The sequence below is a fragment of the Otolemur garnettii genome, unplaced genomic scaffold, assembly GCF_000181295.1.
Source record: "Otolemur garnettii isolate 467f Iridium unplaced genomic scaffold, OtoGar3 scaffold00066, whole genome shotgun sequence".
In the NCBI taxonomy this organism is placed as follows: domain Eukaryota; kingdom Metazoa; phylum Chordata; class Mammalia; order Primates; family Galagidae; genus Otolemur; species Otolemur garnettii.
The window spans coordinates 1,083,042-1,110,141 of NW_003852461.1; the positions used below are offsets into that span (position 1 = coordinate 1,083,042).

Consider the following 27,100-nt stretch of genomic DNA (forward strand, 5'->3'; position numbering starts at 1 on the left):
TGAGCCCAAGAGTTTGAGATTGCTGTGAGCTGTGATGCCACAGCACTCTACCCAGGGTGACAAAGTAAGACTGTCTCCACAAAAAAAAAAAAAAAAAGGAAGGAAAAAGAAAAATAGGACAAAGAGAAAACAAAGAGTAAGAACATATATTTAAGCACAACTACATCAATTATTTAGATATGCATAAGATAAACACAAGATTATTAGACTGAACTTCAACAACTTAATATTGCTTTCAAGAGACACATTCTAAATATAAAGACATTTGCTCAAAGCAAAATGACAGAAGAAGGTATAAATCTTGATATATGGTAAGGTAAATTTCCCTACTTAATTATCAAAGTTAGTTTGGTTCTCTGCTCTGTACCTTGATCATTAGAAAAAAAATTGGGGCCAGTGCGTTTGCTCATGAATGCAATCCCAGCACTTTGGAAGGCCAAAGTGGGAGGATGACTTGAGCCCAGGAGGTCAAGACTACCCTGATTAGCATAGTGAGAACTGTCTCTGCAAAAAAAGTCTTTAAAAATTAGTCAGCTGTGGTGGTGTGCATCTGCAGTGTCAGCTACTGGGGAGGCTGAGGTGGAAGAATTGTTTGAGTTGGGAAGAGTTCAAGGCTACTGTAGCTAGATTGTGCTACTGTACTCCAGCCTGGAGACAGAGGAAGACCCTGTTTCTAAATAATTTTGTTAAGTTACATTTAAAAAAACCTTTGAGATACTGTTTGCAATGCAATTAAATCTATAGATTTGGAGAGACCTGACATGTTTGAGTTTTCAAATCCATGGATCTGCCATATCTCTTTATTTACTTAGAATTTAAGTGCTTTAAATGGTTTTTGTTTTCTCCAAACACATCTTTACTTCTTTTGTTAGATTTACTCTCATTTTATAGTTTTTATGGTTAAGGCATATGGGATTTTTTAAAATTAACATTTTAAAAAGCCTTATTCTGGACCATACATGAAATATTTCTAAAATTTCATCATTAGATGTCATTTTCATGGTAGATTTTATTAGATAATATTCATTGTGGGTTATAGAAATTCCCATCTCTTTCTAGTTGGTTGTTTTTTTTTCTTTTAAACACACTTCTATCATTTGTTAAGATGATCATATGGGCTCAGCGCCTGTGGCTCAAGTGGCTAAGGCACCAGCCACATACACTTGAGCTGGCGGTACGAATCCAGCCCAGGCCTGCTAAACAACAATGATGGCTATAACCAAAAAAATAGCCAGACATTGTGGTACATGCCTGTAGTCCCAGCTACTTGGGAAGTGGAGGCAGGAGAATTCCTTGAGCCCAGGATTTAGAGGTTGCTGTGAGTTGTGATGGCCACAGCACTCTACCCAGGGCGACAGCTTGAGGCTCTGTCTCAAATAAAAAAAAAAAAAGATGATCATATGGATTTTTCTATAGGTTAACACATTAACTGCCACATGAGTTATGAATTATTTTTCAAATTTCTTTTTATATTACTAATTTTCAAGTTTTTTATTTTTTTAGCTGGCAGTTCAAACCTGCCACCCTTGGTGTATGGGGCTGGCACCCCACCCACTGAACCACAGGTGCCACCCCTAATTTTCAAGTTTTTATGTTACTTTTTTATTAATGTGTATTTTAGAATCATTTTGTTTGAAGTTTTTGTCCTATTTTCATAACAAAACACTGAGGCCCCAAGGAAAACTTTTCTTTTTTTGTGTATGGCAGTTAATGTGTTAATGTGATCAGTTGAGGTTTTCTAATGTTATAGAATACCCAGTTCTTGGCATAAACTCTATGCATATGTCCAGGGTTTATTATTATTTTTATTCACACTTAAATTCGGTTAATAATATACTTAGAATTTTTGTCACATTGGCCTGTAATTTTCCTTTGTCATTCAGTTCATTTCTGATTTTAGAATCAAATTTGTATTTAAACATCAAGAAGTTGGAGAGCTTCCCTTATTTTTCTGGTTGGTGGAACAATATGTACAAGACAGGGATTATTTGATCCTGGAAATGGTAAAATGTAAGCATAAAATTTTTGACAATTGCAAATTCAATAATTGTATTTAGATTTTCAACACGTTGAGTCACTGTTGATCACTTATTTATTTATTTATTTTTTGAGACAAGAGTGTCACTTTGTTGCCTTGGTAGAATGCCCTGGCATCATAGTCACAGCAACCTCAAAATCTTGGGCTCAAGTGATCCTCTTGCCTCAGTTTTTCTTTTTTAGTAGAGACAGGGTCTCACTCTTGCTTAGGCTGGTCTTGAACTCATGAGCTCAGGTGATCCACCGGCCTCGGTCTCCCAGAGTGCTAGGATTACAGGCATGAGCCACTGCACGGGCTACTATTGATAATTTATATTAATTATTTACAATTTCTATTTTACAGAAATCCATTTCTAAGTTTTGTACACCATATTAACATAATGTACTCTATTACACTAATAATTTAAAAATCTAATATTTATAGTATTAAAAGTGTGATAACATTGGTTAACAAAAAAAAGACATATAATCTAATTTTTTAATTTGTACCAACTTTTCCTAACCACAGCTGTTAATACTATTGATACCAGAGAACAGGTCAGTGTTGGATGAACACTGTCAGTCCCTAGATCGAAGAGGAGAATCACAGTCAATTCCTGCAAATACAGACTGACAAACTTGGATGTTAATTCTTAATAAAATTCTAAAATTATTAAAATAACAATAGTTTACAAGTTATATCAATACCAAGCCTATACATTTCTTTTGTTGTTCTTGTTTGATGATATTCCTACAGATTAGAACATTTCAAAAAAGCTTCAAAAAAAAAAAAAAAAGCTTCAAAGCTTCTCAAGTTACCTTGTAGACCAGATGGAGAAATATGGGTTGGTGATAGACAATATTTTAGGTAGGTATTTATAATATAACTCTTTCAATGGTGATTAATAGAACCAAATGAATTTGTAGAAGACTTCTATCCTCATCTCATTCAACATTTTTACTAATTAAGGACACAAAAAGTATGCAACTTTTATATGGATGCAAATAGTATTAATTTTGCAGATGACACAAAGCTGGGATATCAGCTAAAACGCTAGATGACAGAATTAGCACTCAAAATGAAATGAGCAAGTTAGAAGCGCAATGAGTAAGATATTTTATAAGGATAACAGTAAAGGCCAACACTCAAGACTTAAAAAAAAATGAATCATACAAGGATTGGTCTGGTTAGGGTTAGTCACCAACTACTGCCTGGAAGCCAAATCTAGCCTGCCAACATGTTTTTATATGGCCCACAAACTAAAAGTGTTTTTTACATTTTCATACTTCATGAATAAAGTTTTATTAGAGCATGTTCATGCTCTTTCATTTACATACATAGTATTACCTACGGCTGATTTTGTGCTAGAATGAGAGTTAGGTAGGTGTGACAGACTGGAGGGCCCATAAAATATTTACTATTTCACCCTTTACAAAAAAGCTTGCCAACCTCTGGTCTAGATGTATAAAACTTACAGGTCTGGTTGGTCACAAAGTCCACATAGGGCACACAGTGTACTAGACCTGCCCCAAAGGTAAAGGAATGCTATTCAGATTATATTACAAATTAAAGAGGTAGCACATTCCAGCAAAATTTCTGAGTATCAACTAAGGCCCTCTTTTTTTTTTTTTTTTTTTTTTTGAGATAGTCTCACTCTGTTGCCCTTGGTAAAGTGCTTGGTGTCATAGATCACTGCAACCTCTAACTCTTGGGCTTAAGCGATTCTCTTGCCTCAGCCTCCCAAGTAGCTGGGACTACAGGCACCTGCCACAATGCCTGGCAATTTTTACAGATGGGGTCTCACTCTGGCTCAATCTGGTCTCCAACCTATGAGCTCAGGCAATCCACCAGCCTTGGCCTCCCAGAGTGCTAGGATTACAGGCATGAGCCACTGCCCCTGGCTTTTTATTTTTTGACAAGAGCGTCCCTGCGTAGCCTAGGCTAGAGTGCAGTGGTGTCATCCTAAGCTGACTACAACCTCAAACTCCTGGGCTCAAACAATTCAACTGCCTTCCTAGTAACTAGGGCTGCAGGCACTGGCCACTACCCACGCTAATTTTTTCTATTCTTTATAGACACTGGGTCACATTTTTGTTCAGGATGTTCTCTAACTCCTGGCCTCAAGTAATCCTCCAAACTGCCTCCCAGAGTACTGGCATTACAGGTGGTGAGCCACTGTGCCCAACCAAACCAATGCCCTTTTGAAGTTAAGGGGTATGCACTGTGCTTACACCACAAAGAATACAACATGTGGCAAAGCCTTGGCTTTTGTCTTCAAGCTCAGCATCAAGAAAGATGGACAAGCAGGCAACTAATAGTATAACATGCTCTGTGCTAACATAGTGTGTGTGATACACATGCAGAATGCTGTGTTCAGTTGTAAGGTGTATGTTTTAAGTGAAACACTGGCAGGCTTGATAGTATTTCAAGGACAAACAGTTCATGACCTATAAATCACATTACACGGAGAAAGTTGAAAGATTAGGGGCTGAATCATTTCAAGAAGAGATAATTTAGGCGCTGCCTATGGCTCAGTGGGTAGGGTGCTGGCCTCATATACAGAGGGTGGAGGGTTTGAACCCGGCCCTGACCAAACTGCAACAAAAAAATAGCCAGGTGTTGTGGCAGGCGCCTATAGTCCTAGCTTCTCGGGACTGAAGCAAGAGAATTGCCTAAGCCCAGGAGTTGGAGGTTGCTGTGAGCTATGCTGCTACTGCACTCTACTGAGGGTGATAAAGTGAGACTCTGTCTCAAAAAAAAAAAAAAAAAAAAAAAAAGAGATAATTTGGTAAGAGAAATGTAACAATTCTAAGTATTAGTAGTGCTCACAAATGGAAAAACATTAAAATTTTTCTTTTCACAGCTCCTAGTAGGTGAGCTGGACTCAACAAGTGCAAATTCTAAGCAGGAAGACATCACAGATGTTCAGTTTATTTTTTTTTTTTTTTTGAGACAGAGTCTCACTATGTGGCCCTCAGTAGACTGCTGTGGTATCACAGCTCACAGCAACCTCAAACTCCTGGGCTTAAGCGATTCTCTTGCCTCAGCCTCCCAAGTAGCTGGGATTACAGGCCCCCGCCACAGTGCTTCGCTATTTTTTTGTTGCAGCTGTCCTTATTGTTTGGCAGGCTGGGCTGGGCTCAAACCCAACCCCTGGGTGTTATGTGGCCGCTGCCCTTCTCACTGAGCTACTGGCGCCGAGCCAGAACTTTCTATCCAAGTAATGACTTTAAAATCTCTTACACCCCTGAAAGTACCAAGAAGAGTAGGTAATAATGTATGGAGGAAACCAAAGAAATTATTCTTACTTTGGTAGTTCTTTTGAGTCAAACTCTGGGAAAGCAAGCTAGGAGAAGATAATGAAGAAATCTTAAAAGCCAAGACAAGACACTGGGCTTTGTCATGTCCAATGGTTCTCAACTGGACCAGGGGTGATGGTGACCCCCAAGGCACACTTGACAACTCTGGAGATGGTAGAAGAGAATGCTAAATTCCATTACGAACACAACAGCTTCCACTCCTAAAAATAATTACCCGGCCCCAAATGCGAATGGTGTAAAGCTAGGGAAATCCTGGACTAATTTATTTGGGGGGGGGGAAATGTGGAGGTTGGAGATTCAGGGAGAATTTCTTTTTAAAAAGATCTACATTTGGGCAGCGCCTGTGGCTCAAAGAAGTAGGGTGCCAGCCCCTGTAGCTTGAAGGAGTAGGGTGCCGGCCCCATTTGCCAGAGATGGCGAGTTCAAACTCAGCCCTGGCCAAAAACTGCAAAAAAACAAACAAACTACATTTTAGGGAAATCTATCTAGGATTGATATAGAATATGTGAATAGCAAAGAAAGTACACTCTCCAAGTCCAAGTACACTCTCATTTCTCTTCTTACCTCACATTCTTATCTAAGTTGCTTGATAAAACTCATTTCATACATACTGTATCCCCCTCTATTCTTTCCATTTTCTGTGCTGGGTAGAATTATTTAAATAACAAGTAGAACTGGTAGAGACTGGGTTCTCTTTAAACTCTCTCCAGTTTTGTTTTTTTTTTAAACTTTCCTTCTTTGGGGAAAAACTCTCCAGGTCAATTCCTCAGTTGACCAGCCCTCTGGATCCTGGCACTCTTTTGCTCAGGCTAAGGTGCCATGGCCTCAGCCTCACCCTAGCTCACAGCAACCTCCAACTCCCAGGCTCAAGTGATCCTCCTACCTCAGCCTCCTGAATAGGTGGGACTACAGGTGCCACCACAATGCTTGGCTAATTTTTCGATTTTTAGTACAGATGGGGGCACTGCTCTTGCTCAGAATGGTCTGGAACTCCTGAACTCAAGTGATCCTCCTGCCTTGGCCTCCCAGAGTGCTGGGATTGATTACAGGTGTGAGCCACCACACCAGGCCATGAGAAAGCCTAAAATCCATGGTACAACTCAGCAGACAGGTTGCTCCCACAACTCCAAAGTTCAGGTTTGGGTTGCGGACTAACTCCCCATCCCTTTAGAGCAAGGTGTGCCTGGCTCTAAATACACACAATTTCCCTCAAGGTCTCCATTTACCAAAACTGGTGCACTCTAGGGTACCAGCTTTCCATTTTTTACAATCCCTGCCCTGGAGTTTCTCGACATCTTATGCTGTTCTCCAAATGCAGGCCAGTGACTTTATCTCCCGCTCACTCTTTCATCTTTAGCTCCCAGGCCCTTCCTAGAGCTTCTGGCAAGACCAGGGCCTGTAGTTTCCAAGACAAAGCAGCCCTGACACCACCTTCTTAATCTCCACCCAAGATCCTTCTTCTCAATTCAAAGCCATCTGAGCACCTTCCAAGGGGCCTAAACATTCATACTTGTGGAGGTCATGCACCACATTGTGTAAAAAATATATTAAATGCCCCAGACATTAAACAGAATTCATAACGATGTGGGTTTCGTTGCAGCTGACATCTTACATTTTGATAGATTTAATAATTTCGACTTGCAATCGTTTTCGCCTTTTGTGAGTCAAAACACTATTTTTGCCCTCAAAAAGCTTCCTGGCGTGGGCCTTGCGTCTTCAGGGTCAAGGGGAGCGAGCAGGCCCCTCAGGCTTCCCCTCCCCGACACCTCTCGAGGATGACCCTTGGCGCCTCCCGCTGTCCGTCTCCGCGCGTCTCCGCACCAGTCCCTCTGCTCTCGCTCGCTTCCCTTCCCCACCAGACCCCCCTCCGTCCCCGCCAGGATCCCTCCTTCCCGGCGCACGCCTACCCCGCCCCGGCGACCCACTCGCCTGGGCCTCCCGTTAGCTCCGGGCGCACGGACGTCCTGGCGGCGGACCTCCCGCGCGCCCCGCCCCGCGCCGCGGCCTCGGCGGAGTTCCCGGGCGCGAGCACACCTCCCCTCCCGCCTCCCAGCGCCACACCGCCCTCAGCCCAGCCCCCTCCCGCTTCCCTCTACTTCGCAGGCCAGGCTGCGCCACCCCGCCCCAGCGCCTTTTCCCAGACAAGTACTAGAGCGTGCGCGGCCACCGTCCCTTAACTCAGCTCCATCCCCGCAGCACGCAACCCCGGGGCCCCGCCCCCGCACGAGAACGCACGCGCAGTGCCCACCTCCGCCGACCGTGAGCCCTTCACCCTCAGGTGGCCCGCCCCAAACGCGATCACGCCCCTAGGCTCGGCCCCGCCCCCACCCCGCTTGTCGGCCCCGCGCACGCGCGCCTCCCTGCCCGGCCCTCCCTCCTCCCTCCTCCCACCCTCTCTGTGTCCCACCCTCCCTAGCTTTGTGCCCCGGGTGCCGAGCAGCTCCCGCGTCAGCTGCGCGGCGGAAGGAGAGAACTGCCACTAAGGAGCTGCCGCTTGCTGCCCCGAGTAGGGGCACAGGTAGGTGGCGGCCGCGGGCTGGGCCGCTCTCGGGGCGCAGGGCTGCTTGGGGGGGGCGGGAGTGGAAGTGGGGGAGGGGAAGCATGGGAGGGACGGGGCAGGGGGGTGGATTGAGGGATAGGTGGGAGGAGCAGGATACTGGGGTGTGGGAGATGGGTTTCAGGGTGGGGTGTGGGTGCTGGGGAAGGCTGCGGGGGCGTGCGAGAACTGGGGTTCGCGGCCAGGATGGGAGAGGGAGCAGGATTAGCTTGAGTGGACTCGAGGAGGGGCATGCGTGGGAATTGAGGGAGGGACGAAGAATTGCTGTCCTGGGCAAGGGGGGAAAGGAATGAGATTTCAGAGGTGTGAGGAAGAAAGGAGCTAGGGTTGGAACAGGGGAAGAGGTGGGGTCTTGGGGGTAGGGAGGGAAGAAATTGGGGTTGTAGATTGTGAAGGAAGGGGATTTTAAAAGGTTGAAAACAGAAAACAAGGGAAAGGATGGTGAGATTGGGGTCCTAGGAGAGGGAAGGCACGGGAGTGGAAGGGAAGAATGGATGGTGAGGGGTGGGGAAGGAAGGGGAGGAAGGTTGGGTCTCGGGGACGTGGCGAGCCCCATTTCAGAAGGGCATGGAAGAATTGGAAGTGCATGAGGTTTGAGATATGAGCGGGAGGTTAGGATTTTTGGTGTGGGGATTGGATTGTATGAGAAGCTCTAGAGTTGGTAAGCCTGTCAAGATGGGGAGAGTTTGGCATGTTCTCGTGGGGAAGTGGGGAGCTGGGAGTGATGCGAACCTTTAGAGCTTGAGGGAAGAAGGGTAGTGCAAATGACTGGAAAAAAGAAGTAGTGAGGAGAGTTGAAAATTGAATAATGGCGGGGACACAGAACAATGAAGGTGGATTGTTAGCCAGTTATTGATAGCATTGAACTAGCGTCTGTTAAAGTTTTAGTGCGGGAGATTTTCTCAAGAATATTACATTTTCAAATAAACGGTAGGTGCCTGCAGCCTTGGGATGAAGGCCGTTGTTGACAGATGTTTTCCTGGTGTGGATGGCTAAATTTTGCCCTGGCAGAGGGAAGACGGGAGGCCTCGTTGTAACTCTCCTGGCTCTGTTCCCACCAACTCTTTCTTCAGATGCCCACTGTTTTTTTATCTCGTCTCCCCACCCCCACCCCCCAGCTTGAACCCAGTGAGTGCCAGAGGGATCAAACAGGTGGGTGAGATTAATTTTTAACATTTTTTTTTTGATCCTTAAGGCTGATGTCATATTTTTATTCTTGAAAGATAGCATCATGCCATGGAAAGAGCTTGAGCTTTGGAATGAATATACAGCCTTGGGATTGAATTCTGGTTCTGCCTTTATTAGGTCCGTTCTGGAGTAAGTTCACTTTATTTCTCTGGTTCTCCTTGTCTATTAATGGCAATGCTGACCTCATAGGTTTGTTGATGATTATGTGGGGGTCATTTTATATAGTACTTACTAACTGGTAGGTACTTAATAAATGGTAGCCATTACTTCCAGTATCACTACTGTAACTTAGTATTCATAGGGGGGATTGCTAGCTTTACTTACCAAAGTTAGGTGTGTTTTTTTCCTTTTGTCTTTAAGTTAGGTGGCCATAGAGTGAACTCACAATTTTACTCTGTTACCTTGTTCCCCCCTTCCACCCCCCAAATCCACCTGACTGGCTGGGATAGTGAAGCGTTTTGCTTGGTAAACTGGCTTTAAGTCCTAAAAAACTAGGCTGTGAAGAACTGAGTTTTTAATATGGTGTGGCTATATTTCATTCCTTTCATGAAATAATGTGCTTTGTAGTAACTTTGGCTTGCTTGTGACCCAATACTAGAATATACACTAATAGGGTGTTTTTCTATGACACAGGAAAGAGACTATCTGAATGCTACTGCTTTGGTTGATCTAATTAATGTATAATATAGCTACTACAGATCAACACTGGACCTTGTGATTCTTGCAGATATTCATCATTTTAATTTTCCAATTTGGATCGAGGTTTTTCTTTTTTTTTTGAGACAGCGCCTCAAGCAACCTCCAACTCCTGGGCATAGCTCACAGCAACCTCCAACTCCTGGGCTCAAGTGAGTCTCCTGCCTCAGCCTCCCAAGTTGCTGGGACACAGGCGCCCACAACGCCTGGCTATTTTTTTTCGGTTGCAGCCGTCATCGTTTGGCGGGCCCGGGCTGGATTTGAACCTGCCATCTTAGATGTATGTGGCTGGCGCCCCTAGCCACTTGAGCCACAGGCACCGAGCCTTGGATCGAGTTTTTATGGTTTAGAACAGACCCTGTCTCCTGACAGGATGCGTTTTTAATAGGCCACCCTGTACAACTGCCAGGGCCAAAGGAAGCCAAGTACAAAAACTCTGTGTAGAATTCTCTTCCCTTTACAGTTCCCTTAGCCTTGAGGGGCTTAAACATTATTTTTATGTTTTAATTTTTTTTAATATTTAAATTTTTTTGTAGAGACAGGGTCTTGCTTAGTCTGGTCTTGAATTTCTGACCTCAAGAGATTCTCTTGTCTGAGCTTCCCAGAGTGCTAGGATCACAGGAGTGAGCCACCTAAACATTAATTTAATTCTCCTTTTTCGGAGAACGGAAGATGCATACATTTAGTAGTAGAAATCAAAGGTCACCAGGATTCCCTGAACCAGTTCAGGGAATGTTCCTTCAGTAGCTTCTGGACGAGTGATACAGGTTTACTCTTCAGGAAATTGGACTTCTTTCAGCCTTTAGAAAGAAATGGTACTTGATGAGTAATCTAAAGATAAAATATAGGCAGAACTTGTCTTTTTTTTTGAAATGATCCCTGGAAGCCAAAGCTGCCAGGATTATAAGAAGCAGTTTGCATTCAAGCTGCTTGTGCCCTCTACTGGATGGAATCAGACTTTTCTGATTTTCATCTGAAGTGGTCATTCATCTCTATTCCCTCCATTATCCATTTGTCCATTTAGTCCAAAGTTTGTGGAAGGCCTGAGGTGTAAGATGTAATACGTAGTACAGGTGGGCAGACCCTATTTCATTGCCCCGAGAATTCACAGTATATTGATCCATTATAATAAAATTTCCCTTTTTACTGTTAAAATCAAATCATTGCTTTTTAAGTTTATGCCTGTTGTCTGCTTTCTGATCTACAAGTAGAGTAGGGCTCTAAATGCCCAATTACAGGGATAAAGACCAAAGGAGGGGCGGCATCTGTGGCTCAGTGAGTAGGGCGCAGGCCCCATATACCAAGGGTGGCAGGTTCGAACTCAGCCCCGGCCAAACTGCAACAAAAAAATAGCCGGGCATGGTGGCAGGCACCTGTAGTCCCAGCTAACTCGGGAGGCAAGAGAATTGCCTAAGTCCAAGAACTGGACTTTGCTGTGAGCTGTAACAGCACAGCACTCTACTGAGGGTAACAGAGTGAAACTGTGTCGTTAAAAAAAAAAAAGACCGAAGGAGATCTGCTTTCTCTCCTCATCAGGATTCAAGTACAGAGCAGCCAGATGCTTACCCCTCCTGGAAGAAGAGCTTAGAATAAATGAGGCGTCTCTTAGCGGCACTGTGAATGCTGGCAAGGGAAGAGTATTGGTTAGAAGAGCTGGCACTGTGACAGGGGTTTTTTCTCTGGTTTTTAGTTTAGTTGCCTCCCAACTCCCCTGGTAGTACCAGTAGCAGTCTACCCCCATCATCTGCTTGGCTTCCACCACCTGCAGAAGGGGCTGGCAAGTGGGGGAGGAGCCTGCAGCTGTTGCCTGGCAGAGGAGCTGGCTCCTAGCGACCGTATGAGCAGGCCCTGCAACTCCGAGCACTCAGTCTGTCCCTTTGGGGTCTCATCCTTCCTTTCATTCAGTTCAGCAAGTACCTTTTGAGGGCTCACTCAGCACTAGGCAGTATGTTGTGCCTGGAAAAGGAAGGTAAATAAGTACCTCGCCTTCAAAAGCTCACAGCTGTGGGTGTGTAGACAAGTAAACAGACATAATACACGGTGCCAAGTGCTGTGTAGGAGACGTGAGGTGCTCTGGGAAAACCAGACGGGCTAACTGGTGCAGAGGTTAGGGAAGGTTTCCCAGGAGAGAGATGATGGTCGAGCTGAGTGCTAATGATTAGTAGGAATTAGCTACGTCAGGGAGGCAGAGGAGGTTGTTGTAGCCAAAAGAAGCAGAATGGGTGAAGGCCAGTGGGACGCGAGAACGTGGCACGTTAACCTGAGTAGTGTGGCATGGCCAGAGAGTAGGGCAGAAGGAGATGAGCCAGAAAGGGGGAGGCTCTCTAGGGCTAGGCAGGGCCCTCTTCCCTGATGTGCTTTTACACACACAATTATCCTTGAAAGAAGTGTGGCTAGTACTGATTCCCACAGATGATCATTACTTGATCTCCAGAGACTCACCATTTCTGATTTCTGACTTGTTTGCTGACACTTGTAAGCGGCTTCAGGGCCACATTGTGGCCTTGCACTGATGCAGGAGAAGCCGAGAAAAACTCAGTCTTTCAAGGATACTGTCAGGCCTATGTTAAATAAATTTCACCTTCTCCCTTCGAATCACAGAAATGATAACCAAATATCTTTATTTTATTTAACATACAATTTCTCACGTATTTTGAAATCTCACCGTTACCGGAAAAACAGTCCTGGGCAGAGCGTGTTACCCACGTGATTGCAGAAATGCCCAACTGTTTTGTTTTTGCCTTACCTTGAAAGTGCCCTAATAGCACCTTAGAGATGTGATGCTTCCAAGGGCTAGAATAGCTGTGGCTGAGAAAATCCTTCTGTTAGGGTCTATATAAGATTTAGCAAATGAGTTGACTGTAGTTCCACAGATTATCTGCTTGTGGACTGTAACATGCCAGAGCACTGTGTTACAGAGTCTGGATGAATTAAACATGGTCCCTCCTCTCAAGGGGCTGAAAGCAGCGGAAGGCAGACCCAGAAACAAATCAATAGCAGAACAGTGAGCCAAGTGCAACAAAGAAGTGTGTAGAAGGTGCCAACTAGCAAGGGAGTTATTTATTTCTAGTCTTTTTCTTGAATTAGAAAAAAAAATAAATTCAGCCTCTGTGCTAGTGTATTCCTATCTTTTTCTGTGTATGAATGCTTCTTAGAAATTCTAGAATTTTAGTGGCTTTGTTACTTTTTTGTTGTTGTTGTTGCCCTCGGTAGAGTGCTGTGATGTCACAGCTCAAGCAACCTCCAGCTCTTGGGCTTAGGCGATTCTCTTGCCTCAGCCCCCCAAGTAGCTGGGACTATAGGCGCCCACCCACCTGGCTATTTTTTTGTTGCAGTTTGGCTGGGGCCAGGTTCAAACCTGCCTACCGTCGGTATAGGGGCCGGTGCCCTACTCACTGAGCCACAGGTGCTGCCCATTTTAGTGGCTTTATAACATTTCATGGTATGGATATATCATAATTTATATAATAACTCTCCAGTTGTTGGACATACTGGTTTTTTCTAATTGTTTTGCTGCTATAAACCACTGCCATGAATTTCCATGTAGATGAATCTTTGTTGCACATGTGATCACTTTCTCAGGGTGAATTTTAAAGATGAGGTTTGAGCTGGGGTTTGAAAAATGGGTAGATTGGCTCGGTGCCTATGGCTCAAGCGGCTAAGGCGCCAGCCACATACACCTAAGGTGGCAGGTTCGAATCCCCAGCCCGGGCCCACCAAAGAACAATGATGGCTGCAACCAAAAAATGGCCAGGTGCTGTGGCGGGCGCCTGTAGTCCCAGCTACTTGGGAGGCTGAGGCAGGAGACTCGCTTGAGCCCAGGAGTTGGAGGTTGCTGTGAGCGTGATGCCATGGCACTCTACCCAGGGGGACAGCTTGAGGCTCTGTCTCAAAAAAAAAAAAAGAAAGAAAGAAAAATGGGTAGATCACCAGATAGACATGAAAAAGGGGAAAGTCGGAAGAAGTATTCCGGGGGAGACGATAGAGATAACCTCAAATGTCGGAGTTCCCAGGCGACGGGTAAATTTCGTTTTTCCCATACCAGTCACAAGGCCTGTCTCTTAAGCTCTGGGCACAGTAAGACGAAGTTACATTTTACAGATGGTGTTTTAATTGGAATTACTTTCTTACGCCTTGCTTTTACAGTCAAAACCACAGCAATGTCTTACTACCTCAACTCGGAAAGCCCCCTGGACCCAGGGCCCATCTATGTGCGAGAAAATGGGCAGCTTCACATGGTCGATCTGGCTCTGGAAGGCGTCAGGAGTGGCCTGCAGAAGCCGAAGCCTTTCAGATTGTTTCCCAAAGGCTTTTCTGTGGAGCTTTGTATGAACAGGGAAGAGGATACTGCACATAAAGAGAAGACTGATCATTTCATCTTCACATACACCCGGGAGGGGAATCTTCGGTACTCCGCCAAATCCCTCTTCAGCCTTGTTCTGGGCTTCATCTCTGACAATGTCGATCACATTGATTCCCTTATTGGCTTTCCTGAGCAGATTGCGGAAAAGCTGTTCTCTGCTGCTGAAGCCAGACAGAAATTCACAGAGCCAGGGGCGGGGCTGAGGGCTTTACAGAAATTCACCGAGGCCTATGGAAGTCTGGTGCTTTGCTCCTTGTGTTTGCGGAACAGGTGAGTGTTCTGATGAGGACATTGAGTATTTTATTTTAGTAGGTGTTAATTGTGTCAAGTTCTGAAGCTTAGTGGGTTCACCCCATCAACTAGCACTTCAGTTTAGAACTTCAAATACCACATGACAGGCCATTTTGAGGAAAATCTCTGCCTTTCTTCCCCCTCCTTTCATCTCAGACCACAGTTAGCTTTACTTTGAGAACATTTTATTTTATTTTATTTTGAGACAGAGTCTTACTTTGTCATCCTTGATAGAGTGCTGTGCTGTGGCATGATAGCTCACAGCAACCTCCAACTCTTGGACTCAGTGATTCTCTTGCCTCAGCCTCCCAAGTAGCTGGGACTACAGGCGCCCAATACAATGCCCGGCTTTTTTGGGGGGGGAGGGTCTTGCTCTTGCTCAACTGGCCTCCAACTCCTGAGCTCAGGTGATCCACCTGCCTCGGCCTCCCAGAGTCTTAGGATTACAGGCATGAGCCACTTTGCCCACCTTTATCTTTAAAACATTTTTTTTTTTTTTTTTTTGAGACAGAGCCTCAAGCTGTCCCCCTGGGTAGAGTGCTATGGCTTCACTGCTCACAGCAACCTCCAACTCCTGGGCTCAAGCGAGTCTCTTGCCTCCACCTCCCAAGTAGCTGGGACCACAGGCGCCCGCCACAACGCCCGGCTATTTTTTGGTTGCAGCCATCATTGTTGTTTGGCGGGTTCGGGCTGGGGATTCGAACCCGCCACCTTAGGTGTACGTGGCTGGCGCCTTAGCCAGTTGAGCTATAGGCGCCGAGCCTATCTTTAAAACATTTAATAAGGATTAGTTGATTGCCACAGCTTATCCATTAGGGAGAAAATGCTCTTCCACCAACTTTCTAGTAAGAGAAAATAGAAAAGACAAGATGTCTTGATGTGCTCTTGGAAATGTGCCCGGAGTTCTTAGTCCTGTTTAGTTTTCAGCCTACTAGTTATTGACCTTTAGATACAAAGTAACTTTAAAAGAATGAGTGGGCTCGGCACCTGTAGCACACTGGTTACAGTACCAGCCACATACATTGAGGGTGGCAGGTTCAAACCTGGCCCCGGCCAGCTAAACAACTGCAACAAAAAAATAGCTGGGCATTGTGGTGAGCACCTGTAGTCCCAGCTACTTGAGAGGCTGAGGAAAGAGAATCGCTTAAGCCCAAGAGTTGAAGGTTGCTGTGAGCTGTGACGCCACGGCACTCAACCAAGGGTGACATGGTAAGACTCTGTCTCAAATATAAATAAATAAACAAATACATAAAAGAATGAGTGATTAAAATTTCCAAATGTCCTAAAGTTTGGAAATTTTCAGATAAGGTCCTAACACCAAGGTCTGTCTTCTGACCAAGCCGATGTTGTCTCCTGTGACTTGCCTTTGCTTGTGTACTTTCTGTTTGTTTATTTTTAATTTTCATTCCATCATTGTGTAAAAACCCTTTCAAAACATCTAATTTTAAAAAACATACAAAAAAGTAATAAAAATGTACGTGGCAAACAGTTCAGACACAAACATACAAGGATGAGGTGAAACATAGGACTCCCTCCCATCACTTGTTTTCCCCCCAAGCCAGCTTCGGGAACGGTTCTTTTATATCATTCCAGAGATATTTGTACACATGGTTAGATAGCGCTCTCCTTTGTTACACGAATGGCAGCATACTGCATACACTGCTTTGTACTCTGCTTTTTCACATCATTTGAAAAGCACGTATCACTAATACTTGTAAGTTTTTAACATAGCTTTATAGTATACCACTACATGAATGTTTTTGTGATTAGAAACGGTGAAAAGCCACTTAATATTAAGACACACATCGATATGACCATTAAATGGTGTAAAGCTTTCATATACCATTAGAAGTGTATAAAAAAAAGAAGAGACAGTCATATCAGAAAACATAAGCTCGTGTACTTAAAAAAATAAAGAAGAAATAATAGTGAGGTGCTGTTTATCTACAAAAAGTAGAAAAAATCAGCTGGGCGTGGTGGGACGTGCATTATAGTCCTAGCTACTTGGAAGGCTGAGGCAGGAGGATTGCTTGAGCCCCGGAGAATGAGGTTGCTGTGTATGATGACACTGCACTCTGGCCTGGGTAAGAGAGCAAGACCCTGTCTCAGAAAATACGTATAAAAATAAAGAAGAGATAATCTTTCTTTAAGCAGCTGATAGAATTTATGGTTTCACCTCAGGCCAGATATTTATTTATAAATAAATATACTTTATTTATTTATTTATTTTTGAGACAGAGCCTCAAACTGTCCCCCTGGGTAGAGTGCTGTGGCATCACAGCTCACAGCAACCTTCAACTCCTGGGCTCAAGCGAGTCTCCTGCCTCAGCCTCCCAAGTAGCTGGGACCACAGGCGCCCACCACAACGCCCGGCCATTTTTTGGTTGGAGCCATCGTTGTTTGGCGGGCCCAGGCTGGATTTGAACCCGCCACCTTGGGTGTATGTGGCTGGCGCCCTAGTTACCTGAGCCCCAGGCGCCGAGTCAGATATTGTACTTTAAAAAGAAAATGCACAATAGATGGAAAAGAAACAGAAAAGAACAGAACCTGGGACTTACAAACTGAACAAACACCTTGTTTGCCATAGAGAAAGCTCTGTCTCTTTGCTGTGGTCTCAGTCTTGGCTGGGCTTGGGGCTGCTAAAAGTGTAGGGAAAAAAATTACCTTGCCTAAATGAAAAGGTCAAGCAATATTTCATAGTAGCTATACATGTAAAATACATTTACTCCAAGTTATTTCTGTTTGTTATAGAAAAATCAGAACAGTAAAAAGCAGAATTATGATATATACCTTGTTTTAAAATTATTTTATAAATGCAGTATGTTGAGAAAATATATAAAACTGTAATATTAACAAAATTCACAACCCCATGTTGGTAGTCATTTTCAAATATGTATACATGTGAGAATATACACTTTGTACAACTCATATTCTTTTCTTTACCCATCTCTGCTTGTAGCGCAAGTATTTTCCACACTATTTTCCATTTGTGGTGTCTGCATGCTGTTCTGGTGACAGATTGTTCAGATTGTGATGAGAATAGCACTTTCATTCACATTTGATGAGCACATAAATTACTGTAGCAATTCTGGAAAGCAGTTTGGCAATATGTATCAAGAGCCTTAAAAACTTCCATCCCATCACACAGAGGAAAAGAAAAAACAAATCATACCATTTGTTTAACCCATTAATTCCACTTATTTTTAAAAATTTTTTTTAAATTCCACCTATTAAGAGTCTATTCTAATCTCTAATCAGAGATGGGAAGAAATAATTTTACATTGGGCATTCATTATAGTACTGTTTGTATTACTAGTGAAAATCTGAAAACTGGGCTGGGCATGGTGGCTCACACCTGTAATCCTAGCACTCTGGGAGGCCAAGGTGGGTGGATTGCTTGAGTTCAAGAGTTTGAGACCACCCTAAGCAAAAGCAAGACCCCCCCACCCTCCCATCTCCTCTAAAACTAGAAAAACTGAGGCAAGAGGATCACTTGAGCCTGAGTTGGAGGTTGCTGCGAGCTGTGACACCAGGCACGCTATCCAGGATGACAGCTTGAGACTCTGTCTCAAAAAAAAAGAATTTGAAAACTAAATGATCAACAGTAGGGAATTGGTTAAGCAAAATATGGTATACTCATATAAAGAAGTACAATTATTAAGGTAATGTTCTAAGTAGATTATATATATGTGTATATATATATATATATCTGATAAATAGAAAGGAAAAAGAAACCCACCAAAATGGAGTCTAAATGGTGGGATTAAAATTGGTATTATGTTTTTATACTTTTCCATATTTTCTTAATTTTTCTACAGTGAGTATGTATTACATTTATAATAATAAAATGTAAAACATTTTTAACATAATCTTTTTGCCCGTATTTAAGGCAACAATTCCAGACTTCACTGTCTCGTTCAGATGGGAGTAAGACTTTCAGTTGTGATCAAAAGCCTCTCTTCTCCCTTTGAGCCCTTAAAGGAGAATAGAGGGCAGGAGATTTGGGGTTACATTTGCAACCCAGAGCTGAAGGCGCAACAGTAGAAGTTTCACTAGCGCAAAGGGTTCGAGTCAAAGGGAATGAGCTTGAAAAAATAAATGAAAATAAGATAAATTGGGTAGGGACAGGTACTTGTTAATTTGGGGGTTGGGTCACAAAGCTATCTACCAGAAGCCAGTGTCTTTGCAACCAGATTCCAACCTTACCAACTCTCCTCCCTTATGTAGAAACTCTGGTTATTTTTAATCCCACTGGTGGTCACAGAGAGGCAAGTGTGTTTTCCTTAAAATATTACCCTGTGTTACTGAAGTAGTAATAGCTACTATTTGATGAGGGCCTATGAGATGCCATGTACTTTCTTTTCTTTTTTTGAGACAGAGCCTCAAACTGTCCCCCTGGGTAGAGTGCCATGGCATCACAGCTCACAGCAACCTCCAACTCCTGGGCTCAAGTGAGTCTCCTGCCTCTGCCTCCCAGGTAGCTGGGACCACAGATGCCCGCCACAACACCTGGCTATATTTTTTTTTTTTTTTTTTGGTTGCAGCCATCGTGGTTTGGCGGGCCCGGGCTGGATTCAAATCCACCACCTCAGGTGTATGTGGTTGGCACCTTGGCCACTTGAGCCACAGGCACCAAGCCAGATGCCATGTACTTTCAAAAATTTTATTTTTGAAACAAAATATCCTGATAAGAAGTAAATAATAATTCCATTTTGTAGCCAGAGAAATTGAGGCTCAGTAAGGTTAAGTGAATTTCTTAGAATCACACAAGTAATTTGAGCTGTTAGAGTCCAAACTCAGTCCTAACATGTCTTCCTGTTGCTTCTCCACTGTAATGCTCTGAACCTTTTAATGGGCAAATTGGAAGATTTGTTGTAAGCCAGAACTGAGCTTTGATTATGTGCTAGAGTAGCATCTAGTAAGGTCTGTGGCCTAGCATGTGGGTTCCTTAGCCTTGTGTTTGTAATGTTTCTTAATCACTCTACACAGTGTTAGGTCCTTCGCAGAGAACTCTTGTTTCAGAATTACTGAACATCTTTTGGTTAATTGATCAAAGGATGTGTGTTTTCCTTTCTCTGATTGCCAGTAATCCCCTAAATCCCTATTAACACACTTCAACTCTGATTGGAAGATGGAAAACAGCAGCCTTATTTACAGTGCAATTAAAATACATCTGAGTAAATAAGGCTCATTTGTGTACCCAGCTGAGCTCAGTCTCCAGGCAGCTTAGGTTCCACAGTTTAAAAGGGATGTCAGCGCCGCAAGCCATCTGTACCTAGCAGTCAGGCCAGTAATTAGTTTGAGTACATCTTATTTTGGCTGGAAGTAAGAACAAAGAAGATCGAACTCCCTTCTTGCCCTCTGATTATTCCATCTTTTTGGCAATTATGATCTTGCTGTTAGAAGAATGACTCGAACTCTTTTTAAGTTTAACCCCACTGATCCAAGCACACCATTTACTGTGGAAACTTCTAGACATCCAAGAGGAAAGTGGATGAGAAAACCACAAATCTGCCGGGCACGGTGGCTCACACCTGTAATCCCAGCACTTGGGAGGCTGAGGTGGGTGGATTGTCTGAACTCACTGGTTCGAGGCCAGCCTGAGCAAGAGTGAGACCCCCGTCTCTAAAAAATAGCTGGGCACTGTGGCAGGCCCCGATAGTCCCAGCTACTTGGGAGGCTGAGGCAAGAGAATCACTTGAACCCAAGAGTTTGAGGTTGCTGTGAGCTAAGATGCCAGGACACTCTACCAAGGGTGACCAAGTGAGACTCTGTCTCAAAACAATAACATAAAATAAGAAAACCACAAGTCATTTCCCTGTCCTCCTGGGTTCCTCTCCTCTCTGTTTCCTGTGACACCTAATCCCTTTCATTTTTTCTCACTGACCTCATCTGAAATAGACGAACAACGATAAAGCAGGGTGGAGCCCCATCCCGGTTTGTGGAATGTCGATTTCATCTCCTTTTCCTCTCTAGAGGCCCCCCCCCCACGTGCTTCCTGATGACAGTTTGGCAAGGTGGGCCAGTGTAATTAAGCTGCTCCTGCCCAGGGTTTGTCTTAATAACCTTCTAGGTTAGGACCAGCCTTATAGCAGTCCTGCTACACTTGCTTTTGGAATAAAGTTAGCACAATAGACACAGTGGAGTGGGCATGTGCTCATGTCTGAGTGGAAAGGATAAAACGTGATCTGTTGAGTATCTCTTATTATATTCTTGGAGATGCACAGACTAGAGCTCAGAGTGCTTGGCCTTATTTCAGTTTTCAGATCACTAGATAGCAAGCATTAGATGAAAAGCAACTTTGAAAGGGTCATTAAAATTTTGAGCATCCCGAATTTTAGTAATTCTCAGAGTCTCAGCACTGAGGTCTATCTAATAACGGAGCAGATGTCGTCTCTTGTGACTTACCTTTGCTCATATACTTTGGTTTATTCAAAAATTTTATTCCACCATCATGTAAAAAGATGTTCAAGGCATTTAGTAGTTTAAACAAACTGTGTCCAGAGAGAAAGCAATGAAATCTCCTTGCTACATAGTACTGTGCCTTGACCAGGCGCTGACTATGGCTGCAATCCCCAGTCCCTGGGCTGCAGCCTGGTCCCATTGCCTGTGAGGAACTGGGCTGCACAGCGGGAGGGGAGCAGCCCCAGCATGTGACGCTTCATCTGATCGTAGCTGCTCCCATTGCTGGAGTTGCTGCCTGAGCCCCACCTCACAGACCCCCTCCCACTCCATCCTGTGGGAAAGTTACCTTTCCATGAAACCAGTTCCTGGTGCCCAAAAGGTTGGAGCCTCTGGACTATGGCACAAAACCGTGACTAATACTGTTTTCAAAGAAAGAAAAAAGTAGTTGATGGCTCTTCATGCTCTGCAGGTATCTGGTGATTTCAGAGAAACTTGAAGAGATTAAGTCTTTCCGGGAGCTGACCTGCCTGGACCTCTCCTGCTGCAAGCTTGGAGACGAGCATGAGCTTCTAGAACACCTCACCAACGAAGCCCTGTCTAGGTGCTGACCTGCTGCTGTTTGTAGATGAATCACTTGAGTATTTTTTTAAAAGATGATCATTTTGGCTCGGCACCTGTGGCTCAAGCGGCTAAGGCACCAGCCACATAGACCTAAAGTGGCGGGTTCGAATCCAGCCCCAGCCTACCAAACAACAATGACAGCTGCAACCAAAATAAAATAGCCAGGCATTGTGGCGGGCGCCTGTGGTCCCAGCTACTTGGGAAGCAGGGGCAGGAGAATCGCTTGAGCCCAGGAGTTGGAGGTTGCTGTGAGCCGTGATGCCACGGCACTCTACCCAGGGCGATAGCTTGAGGCTCTGTCTCAAAAAAAAAAAAGATGATCATCTTGAGGAGTGGTGATTCTTCCCTATTCTAATGTTTATTTGCTGATTTTTTTCCCTAAAATATTTTCATTCTCTATTTACTTTGGCGCAAGCAGTACAGACAGGACAACCCATAGGAAAGTTGGTCAGTTGACTTTTTTCCTAAGTAACTGTTCTTTCAACATCTAGCACTCAAAGCTATCTAAGCTGAAAGATGATTTTTATCCTGTATTTGGCCAGTCCTAGTTTATTCCAGTAAAGATGAGAAGTTACACCATTTCTCACAGTCATTATCGTTTACTATTTTAATAAGCAGTGAGCTATGATTATAAAGAAAATGGAACTATTAAGACCAGCCAAATGAATTCTTTTCAAGAACCACAATTTAAATAAATATCCCAGTTCATACCATATACGTATAGCTTATTTACCAAGTCTGGCCAGCTGAGAGGAGGCCAAATGATTTGATTCCTTTGTGGTTCATAGACACGCAGGAGGATAACAGCATTATAAACCTGGGTCTGACTGACTGGGGCCTGCCTCTGATAGTGACGCCTACATACAGCCCCATACAAAGGTATTTTGTGTGAAAGGATAAAGCATAATAATACAGCAATTTCAAGTTACTTGGATGGATGGGTTCTGGAAATACCTTATAAACCCAGTCTGAAAAATCTACATTTATAAAGCTGGTTCAGAGGATTGTTTATTTTATAAAAGGAGTTCTTTTGCAAACTTTCCTGACATATTTGGAATGTTTTTGGTTTTCATACAATGAGTCAGAAATGCAGCTATTGTGTTAAACAAGGTGTATTTATGCCCTTAATGGAAGCCTGTTCCCTCATCCAACCATGTACCTGTAGTGCCCTCTGCCATCTGAGGTTAGTACTGCATGACACTTTGATACCTAAATTAACCTTCCCTTGGTAACTGAAACACCAAAAGATTTTTAACTCTGTTAAACGCTTTGGGTGTGAAATATCGGAGCATAGAGAATATTTTATATTTTTAAATATTTTCAAAATATATCATCCCTACATTTTCTTAAACTCTTAGTAATTTATTTATGGACTTTGTTTCCCTAGTGTAACTCAGCTCCACTTGAAGGATAATTGTTTATCTGATGCTGGGGTACGGAAAATGACAGCACCAGTTCGAGTGATGAAAAGAGGCCTTGAAAATCTAACATTATTAGACCTATCATGTAAGTTTTATTGGAAATTATAAGATTGGCCAGGTGTGGTGACTCAGGCCTGTAATCTTAGCACTTTGGGAGGCCAAGATAAAAGGATTTCTTGAGGCAAGACATTTGAGACCAGCCTGGGCAATATAGCAAGACCCTGTCTCTATAAAACATTTAAAAGTGAGCCAGGTATGGTGGGTACATGCCTATCATACTAGCTACTAGGGAGGTTGAGGCAAAAAGATTACTTGAGTCCAGGAGATGAAGGCTGCAGTAAGTTTTGATGGTGCTACTGTGCTCCAGCCTGGGCACAGCCTATCTCATAAAAAAAAACCCCAAAAAACTCATGCCTATAATCTCAGCACTCTGGGAGGATAAGGTAGGTGGACTGCTTAAGCCCAGGAGTTTGGGACCAGCCTAAGCAAGAGTGAGATCCCATCTCTAGAAATAGCCAGGTGTTGTGGCAGGTGCCTATAGTCCCAGGTACTCGGGAGGCTGAGAGGGGGAGGATTGCTTGAGCCCAAGAGTTTGAGGTTGCTGTGAGTTATGATGCCACTCTATGAGGTGACAAAATGAGACTCTGTCTCAAAAAAAAGAAAAAGAAATTACAAGATTGTTAACTTAGGGGTGGTGCCTATGGTTCAGTGAATAGGGTGCCAGCCCCATGTACTGAGGGTGGTGGGTTCGAGCCTGGGCCCAGCTGTAACAACAACAGCAAAAAAAATAGCCGGGCATTGTGGCAGGCACCTGTGGTCCCAGCTACTTGGGGGCTGAGGCAGGAGAATCACCTGAGCCTTTTAGTTGGCGGTTGCTGTGAGCCGTGATGCCACAGCACTCTACCAAGGACGATAAAGTGAGACTCTGTCTCTTAAAAAAATTGTCAAGTTTGGAAGAATGGCCTTAGAGATAATCTGGCTTTCTCTTCATTGAGGTGATAAAAGAAAGCTGACTTTCTTAAGTGCCACAGACAGTAATTGGCAGAGCAGGACTTGACCTCTGCCCAAATGGCCTTTTCTGGCACACTGCCACCTCTTGAGGGTAGGAAAAGCTCTGCTGATTCATCCATGCCACTTGCTATGTGCACACAACGGCAGCCTTTCATCGTATTCGTAGCATCCATAAAGGATGTTTGGATCTTCCTTATTTTCTTTGAGTTTTTGATCCATGGTGTCTCTTATCTAGGTCCTTTTTACCAGTATTTGCCTGATGAAAAGCATTAGGCAGATACTAACTCCAGTGCTAAGAAGTTGACAGAGATACTTATGATTTAACTGAGTATCCATTAAATATATGGCAGGGTGGTACAGTTCTGAAAGTATAGAAGGAGCAGGGACTAGAAGTCAGGAGACCTTCCTTGCCCTGATTTTTACTATTAACTATTACTCTTGGGCAAGTTATTTAACCTCTCTGAACCTTTTAGCCTCTGTAAAATTAGGGTAGTAACGAATGCCCGACCTACCACCTAGGGAAGTATATTAATTTAATAGATATTTTTTTGAGAATCAGTAATGTGCCAGGCACTGTGCATGTAGTCCTGCACTCAGTGCTAAATGCAGGACTCTCTGATGTGAGAAGGTAATATGTGTAGAAGAAAGGATTTGGAAAACAATTCAAGTTAGTAAGAGTGGTGAGAGTCTCTGTGTCCAAGTACCCTTAAAAATCTCCTTTTTTAAGGCAGAGTCTTACTTTGTCGCCCTCAGTAGAGTGCTGTAGCGTCACAGCTCACAGCAACCTCAAACTACAGGGCTTATGCAATTCTCTTGCCTCAGCCTCCCAAGTAGCTGGGGCTATGGACACCTGCCACAATGCCTGGCTATTTTTAGAGACGGGGTCTTGCTCTGGCTCAGGCATGAGCCACCATGTCCGGCCCCCCTTGAAAATCTTAAAAATGAATAAATACTTTTACTTTGGAGGTGAAATGTTTGTGACTAAAGTATAATGAACCATTTTAGTGCATGTTTATGTATGTTTTCATCTGGTTACAAATTAAACCCTGTCATTGCCCGGGCTTATTTATGAGCTTATTTGTAGTTGTCATTTTAGCCACAGTGACATGCAACAGAAAGCTGCCTTGTTTTTGACGTCTAGGTAATCCTGAGATCACAGATGCAGGAATTGGATACCTGTTTTCTTTTAGAAAACTGAACTGTTTAGATATCTCTGGGACTGGGCTCAAGGTAAGACTTTTAGTTCGTTCTCTCATTTTTCCAGAATTCAGCAATTTGTTACTTCACTTCTGCTGTTTAGAGCTTTACAAGGGGCTGGTATTTATGATGGTTTTTATTTGCTACTGAAAGCAAGTGAGAAGTGGCCAAATGTGTTCACCTTTCTGGTCTATCTCTCCCTCACTAGGATGTCAAAGCCGTCAAGCACAAGCTCCAGACTCACATAGGCCTTGTTCACTCCAAAGTGCCTCTGAAGGAATTTGATCATAGTAACTGCAAGACAGAGGGCTGGGCTGACCAGGTACTCCAGATTCTTCTCCCCTACAGTTAACATGTAGTACAGCTCCTCATTTTAATTCCTGGTGTCTTATCCAACACATTGAACAAACATTAATCTTCTTGGTATTCCTTAGCTGAAAATTGACATTTTCATGTCAAATCAGAAACATTTAATGAGTTATAACTGATGCATGTACTTAAGAAATTGGTGTTGGGCTTGGCGCCTGTAGCTCAGCGGCCAGGGTGCCAGCCACATGCACCAGAGCTGGCAGGTTCAAATCCAGCCTGGACCTGCCAAACAGCAATAACAACTATAACCAAAAAATAGTCAGAGTTGTGGCGGGCGCCTGTAGTCTCAGCTACTTGGGAGGCTGAGGTAAGAGAATTGCTTAAGCCCAAGAGTTTGTGGTTGCTATGATCTGTGACGGCACGGCACTCTACCCAGGGCGACAGCTTGAGGGTCTCAAAAAAAAAAAAAAGAAAAGAAATTGGTGTTGGATGCCAGATCTAATATCTCATGCTCTGGTCACCAGATCGTGTGTCATCCTTACTGGAGAAAATGCCATCTTACACATGACTCAGAAAACAAGTGAATGCTGGCTTGTCATGCAAAAAAGCAGTCTGACTTAACTTCTGGAGGAGAAATTCTCTTAGTAGAGTGTATAAACTAAACAGACGTGCACAGTGTCACACAGATAATGATTTCAATCTGACTATTCCCTTTCTTTGAGGCAAATGTCTTACTTCCCAGAGCCAGTGAGGAGGTGTCTCTTCTGTCTTTCTTTCACCTGAGTGGTACCAGGGAGACAATTTGCTCTGATGCCCTCTTGTTGTCTTTTTTCTTTTTTGAGACTGGGTCTTACTCTGTCATCTTGGGTAAAGTACCGTGGCATCATAGCTCACAGTAACCTCACACCCTTGGGCTAAAGCAATCCCCTTGCCTCAGCCTCCCAAGTAGCTAGGACTACAGGTGCCTGCCACAACACCTGGCTGTTTTTTCTATTTTTAGTAGAGACGGGGCATCACTCTTATTCAGGCTGGTCTTGAACTCCTGAGCTCAAGCAGTCTACCTGCCTCAGCCTTCCAGAGTGCCTAGGATTACAGGTGTGAGCCACTGTGCCCGGCCATCTCTTGTCTTAATGATCTTTCTCTGCTCCGTGAAGTGCAGACTTGTGTAGGAAGTCAGAAAGGAACAAGTTGCAGGTGCCGGCTGGCCTATGGCTGCTGCATTTCTCAACTTCAGACACTTTTAACCGATGTTTCTTGGCTGAGGCCAAGAGGAGCCACCAAACTGTTTTGTCCTGGATCTGTCCTTGGCTCCAAGTCATAATGCATGACAGTGGACCCATCCAGCTGCCCAGGTGTAGCGTCCCCTCACTTATAGGTAAGCACAAGGGGAGACTGGGGAGCCTGTGTTTGAGAAGCACAGAGCTTGGTCCAGAACATGCATGGTGAAATAATTACCAGTGCATTGCCAGACAAGGTTTATAACACTAGGTGAGTCCCAGTTGTATCCAGTGGACTTTGGGGTAGGTATAGGATGGTTATACAAAGGCTTAATGCAGTCTGGTAGCAGGTGATGGGGTAGAAGCATAGGCTGTAGAGTTGGAGAGTTTGGAGCCTGCGTAGCTATACGACATAGCAACTTTGAGACTGTTTCTTCATCTGTAAAGTGAAGAAACCAGAACCTCTTTTTTTTTTTTTTTTTTTTTT

At 43.9% G+C, this 27,100-nt stretch overlaps 2 protein-coding genes across 2 annotated transcripts in view; one reads left to right on the top strand and one right to left on the bottom strand.

Annotated features, from left to right (window-relative positions):
* Positions 1-11,519, bottom strand: part of HSPB11 (heat shock protein family B (small) member 11) — a 36,466-nt gene extending 24,947 nt beyond the window's left edge. Inside the window, exon 1 of the mRNA XM_023515095.1 lies at positions 11,500-11,519. Coding sequence (XP_023370863.1) covers positions 11,500-11,519 — 20 coding nt within the window. The remainder of the gene's footprint in view (positions 1-11,499) is intronic.
* The window catches only part of LRRC42 (leucine rich repeat containing 42), a 24,656-nt gene continuing 5,204 nt past the window's right edge, over positions 7,649-27,100 (top strand). The window contains exons 1-6 of the mRNA XM_003793107.3: positions 7,649-7,855; positions 13,925-14,411; positions 21,307-21,438; positions 22,846-22,964; positions 25,032-25,120; positions 25,296-25,409. Of these exons, the coding sequence (XP_003793155.1) occupies positions 13,939-14,411; positions 21,307-21,438; positions 22,846-22,964; positions 25,032-25,120; positions 25,296-25,409 (927 nt within the window). The 5' untranslated portion in view covers positions 7,649-7,855; positions 13,925-13,938. The remainder of the gene's footprint in view (positions 7,856-13,924; positions 14,412-21,306; positions 21,439-22,845; positions 22,965-25,031; positions 25,121-25,295; positions 25,410-27,100) is intronic.